At 37.6% G+C, this 11,704-nt stretch overlaps 2 protein-coding genes across 2 annotated transcripts; one reads left to right on the plus strand and one right to left on the minus strand.

Moving 5' to 3' along the window:
- Positions 1-5,835: 5,835 nt before the first annotated feature.
- Positions 5,836-8,630, minus strand: LOC146644268 (coiled-coil domain-containing protein 106-like). Its single transcript, XM_085395846.1, has 4 exons — positions 8,480-8,630; positions 7,934-8,092; positions 7,260-7,460; positions 5,836-6,158 (listed from the first exon to the last, which is right to left on the minus strand). The coding sequence occupies exons 1-4, from the start codon at positions 8,613-8,615 to the stop codon at positions 5,836-5,838; spliced, it is 819 nt and encodes a 272-aa protein (XP_085251972.1). The 5' UTR covers positions 8,616-8,630.
- A 1,308-nt stretch (positions 8,631-9,938) lies between these two features.
- Positions 9,939-11,089, plus strand: LOC146644269 (uncharacterized). Its single transcript, XM_085395847.1, has 4 exons — positions 9,939-9,953; positions 10,120-10,296; positions 10,486-10,593; positions 10,712-11,089. The coding sequence occupies exons 2-4, from the start codon at positions 10,121-10,123 to the stop codon at positions 11,001-11,003; spliced, it is 576 nt and encodes a 191-aa protein (XP_085251973.1). The 5' UTR covers positions 9,939-9,953; position 10,120; the 3' UTR covers positions 11,004-11,089.
- Positions 11,090-11,704: the final 615 nt, after the last annotated feature.

Here is an 11,704-nt window from a genome sequence, read left to right on the forward strand (position 1 = left end):
ACGCAGATTTTCAGCGGCGTCCTGGACATAACAACAACAACGACAATTCAGAATCCAGTTAATTCTTCTTAAGCAGGCGAGGCACAATTACTGATGCAGCTCCAGCGTGTCCCTGCAGCGTCCCCATGGATCATGCCCTTATACAGGGACGCCATAAGACAGTCATTTGGAATTTTTTAAATGATCCCGGGGGTTATGGAACAAAAAAGTCAAGTGGAAGACCCCAATTACACTAGCACTGAGGCAGAGGATCCAATTGGCTGTCTGTCATGACACTGGACAATCCTAGACGGCACAAAACCGACTGTTTGGACTTTGCAAGAGAGCTTGGGATAGTGAAAGGTGGAATAAAGTTTCCAACATTACTGACATGACAAGCAAATCCCTCCCAGTTTGTGGACTGGTTAGACAATGAGTAATAGCAGTCACCTGTTGAAAGGACTTGTTAAAAAATCTGGCTCAGCACCCATATGGCGCGAGGCCCAGACTCCAGGAAGGAGCACGTAGAAGCCAGGCATGAGAGAGAAGGACCAGCTGCCTGATCGCCAGATGGAGCAGCTTGTGCGACGATCGGTGGGACTTTATTTTTCAGTTTCAATATTTGTTTCAGTTTAGTTTTAAGGTTGCATCGTTGTAACCCCATACAAGCGGGCCATCACTACCATTCAGCAAATAACGCTGTGCTTTGAATTAACGTTATTGTATTCCCAACTCAAAAAAGAAAGCTAACAAGGAGTATTTTAGTTTTACCTTAACAATCAGGGATATTGATATCAAAGAAATCCAGTAATAACTTTAAGCTACCATTAATTCAGGCAGGCCACAAAGTCAGCTGATTTTACTCATTGAACTGGCAAATCTCATATACAGTTGGTTTTACTATTAACCTGCTTTAGCCGAACCACCGTTGCTACAAATGTGCAAGCCGTTTCACAAGCCACCTGCACCTAAACTTTTACTTTGGGCGTTGTCGGGTATTGTTATGGTTTTTCCCAGTCGCTCACACTTGACAGTTATGCGCTTGGAAGGTCGTGAACAAAGCCATGCGACCAAAAATAGATAGTGGCTTCCTTTAGCCACCGTGGTGCTGATTTAAAGTATTTTATTGTGCGTTCACTTCAAAAAGATAAGAGAAGTTTTAATAATAAAACTAGGATTTAACGATTCGTCTGATTCATAACAGGTGACGATCCTTCATCCAGCTTTCATGAAATATGTTCATGACATCTGGCTGAGAAAGAAGGCTGCTTACTGGCTTTCTTACTGTGGTTCTCAGCTTATTAATGTGTGATGAGGTATGTTTATCTTACACATTTTGTATTTGTCCATTATGCATCTGACTCACAGTCATGGTAGTCAGACTCCAAGACACACTGACTAACCAGCAATGTCAGGAAGAAATGTATTTATGAAATGTAATTTATGAAAATGTATTTATTGTTATTACTTGATAGTGCACCACTGATTGTGTAGTTGTTAACACATTGGATTGGCAATTGAAAGGTTGCTGGTTTGATTCCAGCTGGAGATACACATGGCCTTTTGGGGTTGTCTGAAAGGGCATCCAACATAAAAAGCTCTTCCACATCAAAGATGCAGAGCTACCCACTTGTGTCAAGCCAGAAATAGTTTTACATAACTCTCTGATAGCACTGTATAGTGATGCCTAACTTAGTACTGACCAAGTAAAGACAGGACCAGTGTTGGAGTCGAGCAGACTCAACTAACACTTTCAACTTATAAAAGCAGCGTATTCATGTCCATGTAGGGGAGAACAGTGTGATGTGACCTTTGAGCCGAATATATTATAAATATATTTGCATAATAATAATGTAAATATATTCTAATTATCCTTTAACTTCGCATTTTTTCATGGAATATATAGGTGTGTATATCTAACCCCAACTTAGACCCTCGGTCAGGAGTCATCCACTATATTTGTCCATGGGCTAAAATTTTCTCAGCAGATACTGTGAGGGTCAGATGCTCTTGTAAAATAAAATTTATATTTTATCTTGGGCACCAATTGCATGTTAGCCTTTGTCAGCATTAACAGACTCACATTAACTGTACTGCAGCAAGCAACTAGGGGGCATACCCTGAAAAGGCCCAAACTGTTGCTCTGACATCTCAATACTCATAGTACTAACCAAACTTCAAATGAACAAGAGAGGATAACAAGTACATCTCTGCAGGCTGCCTGGACAGTCTCCAAGCATAATTAGCCATTTACAAGCTAATGTGAGGAAGGTGATGCCTCTGGCCCAGGTGGCTCTGTTGATGTTATTGAAACCACAACTGTGCGCTACTGTGTGTGTCCTGCAGGCCACCAGCTGACATTCACTGCCCCAGGTAATCAGAATATGCAAGTTTGATTGTTAATAAATTGTTCCAAGTCTTATCAATCAGGGAACAAAAACATAAATCCGTATGGAAAAAGGTTATTTATTTTATACACAGTTATTAATGCTAACACAAAGCTAGCAGTGAAGAAATGAACAGCAACATAGGATTATACATTTCTATCCATATTCTTTTCTTTTGCAGAGTCATTGTCACCACAACGTTTTTGGCTTCCTATTGGCCAGTGGTGGGAAGTTGGGTGAGTGCCAAAAGTTCTTCTTATCTCCTATTCCTAACCTATTTTTCTTGACCTCAATGACATTTTCATTGAGTAGAAGATGGACTGCAAAACACCCATCTAACTTTTCACACCATGCTCTGTTGTTTTATGCAGGACATTTAACGAAGAAAAGCCTATGAAACATATACATTCAATACAAAGGTTGCAATTATAAACAATAAGGACCATTAAGGGTCAGATTTACTGAAGTCTGCAGGAGCCAAAAGCCTTCTCTGGACATTTAAAAGCTACTGTGTTTAGTGAGAGGCACAGTGTCAATTTGTGACTGTCAGTTGTGAATAGCACTATGTATTCATTAGAGTTTGACTTAAGTAAGTCTGTCCAATAGCATATAACATTTCATAAATTGTATTTATTATATTTAGCTTCTGTATAACTCCTTCCCTACTCCCTGTTTAGGATTTTTGTGACTGCAGTAAAATACCCTCCATCCATTACTTATTCGAGCAGAACTTTACTGAAGTAAAAATTAATCCTAAGACTGCAATACAGCAAAGGACTTTACTAATGAACACTGATTATAAAGAAAGTTAATCACATTTTTATCAGTTAATAGAGATCATAATCTTGAGCTTATCAAGCATTCTGTGTTTTTATGGAAGGCAGCAACTCAGTAATAAATAGTTTTGTTCCAGCGGTGTAATGCTCAAAATTCAGCTGTGAGTTTAGAAAACTGTTAAGAGCTATAAATATATAAGGAAGTTATGGCATGGAATGGAAAACACAGTTACAGTTAACATTTATAGATCTGCACAACTTTGTCTGTTGTTTTAATCAATGGTCGCATGGTCCGGCACAAAGAATTGGGCGACAGCATTTTCTACTTTCTTTTCATAAAAGATGGTGCAAATTATCCTATGCTAATTTAGTTACATGTCCAACAAAGTGGACGCCATGCACTGAGTATATTACTACTGCATTTCATACCACTACTGTAACTTTGTTGTTCTGGATAAACCTGAGCTGCAGTTACATTTTTAGTGTAAATAAATTGATCCATCCATCCATCCATTCGCTTCCACTTATCCTTTTCAGGGTCACGGGGGGCGCTGGAGCCTATCCCAGCTGTCATAGGGCGAAAGGCGGGGTACACCCTGGACAGGTCGCCAGTCTGTCGCAGGGCCAACACATAGGGACAGACAACCATTCACACTCACATTCACACCTAGTGGCAATTTGGATTATCCAATTAACCTATCCCCACAAGCTGCATGTCTTTGGACGGTGGGAGGAAGCTGGAGTACCCGGAGAGAACCCACGCAAACACGGGGAGAACATGCAAACTCCACACAGAAAGACCACGGCCTGATGGTGGAATTGAACTCAGGACCTTCTTGCTGTGCGGCAACAGTGCTAACCACCGTGCCACCGTGCTGCCACGCAAATAGCCATAAATAAATTGATATTAATTGATATTTGTTATTAGAATTCATTTTTCTGATGGGAGCGGGCTTGTTCAGGGTGGTATGCATGTAAGCTTCTGTAGTGCCAATGTGGATCAGCAGGGGAGCTGGCTCCAGGGAGGTGTACTTGTCTTCACCCCAGAGGAAAGGGGACAATCTCCTGGGTCTGGGGGTGGATTGCCCATTAACTAACAGGATTAGTTAATAATAGCAGTAGTGTCAGTGGATCTCAGGATGTTTTAAAGGAGCTGTGGATGTCATATGTATTCTAATACTTTGCAAAGTAATGCAGTCTAGTTCCTGCCCGATTAACTACAGGCTTTCTAGGATTTTCTACAGGGGGGAAAAAAGGAACATACTCTTCAGTATTACTGAAATTTACAGCACTTAGGTATGGAGGTCCAGGAGTGATAAAATTAATTGGTACCACTTTACAATAAGTCTCCCCTTATAGATGCTAATAAATAGTTTATAGCTATATTATTAATTAATCTGTAAATGCTTTATAAACCATTATTAATGGTTTATTATGCATTAGTCAAGGGTGAGAAAAAGAAAAAAAACTGACCGGTTTCTTGCCAAATAGTGAGCCAAATGTGTTCACCTATATATTTCATCTAGAGTTGCTATATTAAACATTTCAGACTAAGTTACTATCCTGTAAGCACAATCAGCATTTGTAAACATATTTTTTATCATATAAAATTGTACTTCATAAATGCATTATAAATATCCACAACTATCAATCGGAGTTTTGTTGTAAAGTGTAAAGCATAAAACCATTTATTAATGAATAATAAATATTTATAAATGCCATATGGGAGCCTTATTGTAAAGTGTAAAGCATAACACCATTTATTAATGACAAATAAACATTTATAAATGCCAAATGGGAGACTTATTGTAAAGTGTAAAGCATAACACCATTTATTAATGAATAATAAATATTTATAAATGCCACATGGGAGCCTTATTGTAAAGTGTAAAGCATAACACCATTTATTAATGACAAATAAACATTTATAAATGCCAAATGGGAGCCTTATTGTAAAGTGTAAAGCATAACACCATTTATTAATGACAAATAAACATTTATAAATGCCAAATGGGAGCCTTATTGTAAAGTGTAAAGCATAAAACCATTTATTAATGACAAATAAACATTTATAAATGCCAAATGGGAGCCTTATTGTAAAGTGTAAAGCATAACACCATTTATTAATGACAAATAAACATTTATAAATGCCAAATGGGAGCCTTATTGTAAAGTGTAAAGCATGACACCATTTATTTATGACTAATAAACATTTATAAATGACAAAAGAGAGTTTTGTTGTAAAGTTTAAAACATGTCAACATTTATTTATGATCAACAAACATTTCTAAGTATTACTGGGCATTACTATAAAAAGTATAAAGCACCAACAGTTATTTAGCATTGCTAAACTTATATACAAGCCCTTTAAAGATAGCTAAAACTATATTAAGGAAACAAATCCCATCCCTAAATTCACCACTGGCATAAAACAAAGGAAAATTATAATAATTATAATATAATAAATTATTATACCTTAACTGAAACTGCACAGCTGTATTATTTACTCTACACACATTTATACAAATCAAAACATAAAAAAAAACTATAAAATAAACTAACAGGTAAATCTCTTAGTTGTGTGGAAACTCAACACATATGTGAACAGATCTTTGAAAAATGATTGGTTTTGCAGATCTTTTCTTCAGTTCAATATGCTCAAAAAACAAAACCACTTAGAACAAATTAGGGTTTCAGACAGATTTCCCTCTTTGAATTGGAAGCAAAGTACCAGCGGCCTTCATACTTTCTATTTTGTTTTTTACTTCATCACTGCCTTGAATTGCAGCCTCACATCGCTTAGCAAAAGCTAGTACCGTCTCTCCACTAGGCCTGTTGGACAGTAGCTCCTGGTAGACATTGGGGACCGCAATAGCAAGCTCCCCAACTGATGAAGTGGACACAACAGTGTTCCTGTCGAGCCCATGCTTCTGAAAAGCTTTGGTCATGGTCTTCGTCTTTGGAAATGTCTTGAGGAGGGATTTGTATCGCTGCACAATGTCATTTGGCGTTTGAACTAAAAATGAAAACAAAGCAAACTAGAAAAATTTGCATTTCCTGCGAAAATGCTGTGTGGATGCCTTAACGCTGAAGATGTCTGCTGAAAAAAGCTGAAAAAATTGAAAAAAAAAAAAAGCAAAGAATATTGCTCTGAGCAGGATTCGAACCTGGCCCTTCTGGTACTCAAGGCAGGTTCGCATCTCACTGCGCCAACATCTTTCTGACAAAGAAGAGGTGGAGAGACTGATAATTGTGCTGAAATGAGCAGAAGAGGCTGAGAATTGTGCTGATAAGAGGTGAATAAGAAGAATTTCTGCTGAAAAGAGTTTAATCAGCAGAATTTCTGCTGAAAACAGTTGAATGAGCAGAATTTCTGCTGAAAAGAGGTTTTTTGCTGAAAACAGCTTAAAAAGCTTGGATTTGTGCTGAAAACAGCAGAAAAAACTGAAAATTGTGCTGATAAGCGGTGAAAAAGCTGAAATTTGTGTTGAAAAGAGTTAAAAAAGTTTAACTGTTAAGTGAAAGAAATGTTGCCACAACCTGGATTTAAACCCGGGCCTCCTACTCTGAGAACGGCTGCTTATCTCACTGAGCTAAAACATGGCTCAGCCAAGCAAGCAAAACTTGTGATCACACTGATAATGTGGTCCTATTCAGCAAAATGGGCCAAAAAATGACATAAAAAGCTTAATATCTGAAAAAGTATAAAAGTTATGACTACCAAAAGTCATAGCAGGCATCAGGAGAAAGAGCTGAACAGTTTAGAGTTTGAATGGTGAAAAACGGCTGAAAACTGAGGGAGTAGTTAAGCGGCAAAGAAAGTGGCAACTTGAAGAATAATAAAGGATAAAGAATAAAGAGAAACATCCACATCCACACAATAATTAGAAAAGCAAATGCTCAAAGCATACTAATCTATACATATATATATATATATATATATATATATATATATATATATATATATATATACACAGACAGATAGATAGATATGTATATATGACGTAGTGAACACAGAGTAATTTTTAGAACAAATTAAAATCATAATACTATCTTTTATGTCACATTTATAGTATCCTCTTCTGTAAAATCTTCTCTTCCAAAATCTTTTGCTCACCACGCTGCTGGAGCTTCTTCTGCTCCTTCTTGGGTTTCTTGGCTTTTGAATGCTTTTCGTTGTATTTGTGCTTTCGCTTCTTTGGGGATGAAGATGAGGATGACCACACAGACGATACAGATGAAGATGCGAAAGATGAATCTGAGTTTTCAGAAGCCTTCGAGGAAAATGGATCATTGAATGGTTCGTCTTTAGGTTGCTCTGCAGGATGTAAACAACAAAATGGCTGGTTTTAGAAACAAGTCCCCTGTTTAAGAGAATGAGGATTTTGTTATAGAAAATCATCATGTGAATAAGGTGTACATATACACACACACACACACACACACACACACACATATATATATATATATATATGTATATACATATATATATATATATATATAAAACCTATATTAATTCTGATTGTAAGGCTGTTACATTACTAGTTCAAGTTGGAGTTATGATCTTATGAACTATGAAATTGAATCAGTCAAGTTAGACTTGGCTGAACTGAATTTGGAACCAGATCTCTTTAGGAATGAACTAGCACAACACTTAAAGTTAACTGACTAAAATCTTTTAATCAACACAATGACAATAAGGGAACTTCACTGGGATTGATAAATTATCTAATGTTTATTTGAAGACTGTAAAATAAAAACAATGTTCATGGAACAAGTCTAGTTTCATACTTGTAAGGGATGATAGCTGACTTCGGAGAAAATCTCTCTCTCCTTCCAGTTCTTCAATTCTCTTCTTTTGCCATTCCAGTTTCTCCTTAAGAAAAGTCAGTTTCTCTCGCTCCTTGTTAAGAAGGGCAGTTGCAGTAGGGGCAGGATTAGAAGAAGAATCTAAAGAACAAACAATTATTAAATTACAATACTAAAATAATTTATAATCTAAACTTGGGAAACTCAAATAAAATATTGATTAAAAACGGTTACAACTTGAATTTATAAAAAGCCACTTTGTAAAAATTATGTTATATACACCTGTGGTGGTTCAGGCATTTCTAAAACAAGGCAAATAATTCTTATGTGTACTGCCTTACCAGGGTGTTTAATATAAATTTAATGATGCACATAAACAAAACTAAAAATATACTGTACAACTAAGTGATATAAATCGTTTGGAGTAACCAATAGTAATAGAGCTATTCACATGTTATGTGATGTTAGTTAGCCACTGTAGCTAGCAGCCAAATGGCTCGGTAGCTAGCTAGCTAGCATTATACTCACCTTCATGTCTAACTGCTGACGTCGTTGGCTTAGTGCAATCTAGATCATCCAGTCTCTGCTTTTTGTATCTCTTCGAACGTGTGCTAACTGTGTAAGTCGCAGACGCACACAAATTTTTATCTTCTGCTCCATCCATGGCGCAAGAACTTGAACGAGCGCCTTCAGTGTTTCTGTTCGTGCCCCTTTGGCTTGACCTTCCAGAGCGCTCCACTGCCTGTCGCGCTCTGAGAGGAGGGGCTTTCCTTAATAAAGTTAACTGTGATTGGATGGTTGTATAAGCTCCTCTGCGTTTAAATTAAATTTGTTTTCCCTCCCTTTGGCGGCAGAACATATTTCTTTAGCATGAATCCAGCGGGTTAGATCTACATAACAAAGTCGGAGATAGGGCTGGGCGATATGACCCAAAATTCATATCTCGATATTTTTTAGCTGGATGGCGATATAAGATATATATCTCGATATTTTTTTTAAGCCATAAAGTAAGAACAAAAAGAGAGTTCTTAGTTAAAGCTGTGTCCCAGATGTCACACAGGCACTTTTATTAACATACAGCACAGATGTACATGAAAAATTACTCAAAAATAAATTATGAGCATTCATTAAATAATAATGCTCCATAAATAAAATAAAACAATGTTGTTTTTGTGCATAACAAAGAGCTCACAATTGGGCAGTCAAAATGTAAACTAAAAGACGCTGAGCGTAATAACAAAGACAGACAGATTTCACAGCAGCTCTATTTCCAAGTTTTACTGCGTGACTGACAGCCTGGAGTTTGAAATCCACTTCATAACCACGTCTCTTACAGGTGCTATTTATGGTCCTTATACACACACAATACGGTAATATTACGTTGAAGCACAGTACGTATCACTCCGCGAGGCTCCTCGGTAGCCGTAATGCGCCGACAATCTATCAAGCGGTGCAGCTCCGTAGCTGACCAAAATCGTACTCAAACATTTTTGACAGATTGCTGAGCGCCGCGTACCACATAAAATCGGTTCGCGTCCATCAAGCACAACCAAAATTCATACATAAGGCGCGCTGTCAACTTTTGAGAGAATGAAAGGATTTTAGACTATGCAGCCCGTAGGGACTAGCGCGGTTAGCTCGTTAGCATGGTTAGCTCGTTAACACGTTGACGCCGTCCAGCCCCACGCATGGGGCGATGCGCAGTAACTCGTTAACGGAGATTTGCCGTGTCCATCTTGTCGCTGCCTGCACGTGAAGCGATGGGGGAGGAGGGGGAGTTGTGTTCAGTGAAGGATAGAGGCGAGGAGGAGTAATGTTGCGTAGAGACAAAAGTAGACGAAAGAGAGGCAAACTTGCGGCTCCACAACTATAATTATAACGTAACATAGACTATATCGATATAAAGGATATTGTCACATCTTATATCTCGTATAAAAATATATCGATATGTTTTAAAAACTCGATATATCGCCCAGCTCTAGTCGGAGATACATTATAACAGGTGAGACAATCCTCTTTTTTGCGTGGGACTATTTTTGATTATAGGGCTTGTTTTATATAGCATGTGAAGTTCTTTAACTCTGAACCGATTTGCACTAGACTCCCATAGAGTATTTTACGGTGTTTCGAGGTGATAATAAAATAAATTACTCATTTTTTCCCACCAGAATGTCTCTGGGAATGAGATTGCGCGCCAGAATAGAAGGAAAACAAACTAAATATAAGGCACTAAGGCTCATTAAATGGCTGCAGAAGAAACACCTGCTAAAAAAGAAGCTTAGATGTCCTGTTTGTCACCATAAGATGAAAATGATTTCCGTGGTGAAGAAAGACCAATATATGTGGTATGTATAATGCATGATAATGTAGTGCATGTAGTAAATATAACAAAATATTTCGGTTATCAATGCAAGAGGGAGCATTAACCTCTTTTCATTATTATTTTCTTCATACTTAATTTTGTGATTATCTTTTCAATTAATGCTCTTGTTTAAGGGTCCATTTCTTTACTTAACTCATTTGTATGTTCTCAGGTGCTGCAAAAGAGCAAGTCATAGGAAAGTTTCCAGAACAATTAGAACTGGCTCCCTCTTTGAGAAATCAAAAACATCTCTTTTCAGTTGGATGAAGTTCATTTACAGGTATATGTAGATGTAGACATTAATAGCAATGCACCTTTCATAATTGAACACCAATACGAGACTTGTGAAATAAAATTAGGGCCTCAGAAAGTAATAATTGCCTGGATTTCTATCACAGATTTTCACAAGGGCTCAGGCTCAGACAAATAGATATGATCGATGATGAAGTGGCTGGCAGCTCCAGAACACTAAGTAGCATGGCAAGACACATTCGACATGTTTGTATACGTGCAATTAAAAGACACAGAATAAACAATGGACACCGTCTTGGTGGTGACAGAGAATTTGTGGTTATAGATGAAAGCTGTCTCCGTCATCAGCGAAAGGTTGGTAAACTCTCAGACAGGTTTGTTAGAATCAATGCAGATCTGAATGTGTCCTCTAAACATGGAAACCTTTACCATAAGTAAAAAAAATTAGTAGAAGCAACCATCTTTTTGAATGTTTCTTTGTAGATATTCTGTTTAATTTTATTCTTTTTGTTTTCAGTATGCACGTGGACGCTTTCGAAATGCATGGAAAAGGAAGAAATGGGTATTTGGAATGATGGGAATTAAAGACAAAAGGCGAAGGCTTGTGTTAAAACTTGTTGAAAAACGATCAAGGCGCCACCTTGTTCCTCTGATCAGACAGCATGTTAAGTTGGGTAGTGCCATTATCAGTGATGAGTGGAGAGCCTACAAGAATGTTTTGACAAACATAGGGTACAGACATTACACTGTAAATCACAGCAGGTGGTTTGTAGATCCTCAATCTGGCAGTCATACACAGCATATCGAAAGGGCTTGGATGACCATCAAAGGACATGTCCGTAGACTAAGAGCAAATCGCACTGAGAAGTTGCTGGAGGAACACCTGATGGTTCTTGAGTGGTCATCTTGGCTTGGTTCGCGACACCCTGATGGACCACTGGGACGCTTATTTAAGGACATACAAAAAATATTTCCAGTTTGAACCAGTCTGGCATGAACTTTTTTTGGAGTGGGTGACTGTTTGGTGTTTTAAAAAACACATTTAATGTTACATGTGTTACTCTTACAATACATTTTTGACAGTAGTTAAATGTTATTTCAAGCACTGATTGTAATTTAGGTCTAAGTGTTATAAATGG

Source organism: Rhamphochromis longiceps, linkage group LG22, assembly GCF_057381845.1.
Source record: "Rhamphochromis longiceps isolate RC_006_pf linkage group LG22, R_longiceps_female_GT1.1, whole genome shotgun sequence".
Lineage (NCBI taxonomy): Eukaryota > Metazoa > Chordata > Actinopteri > Cichliformes > Cichlidae > Rhamphochromis > Rhamphochromis longiceps.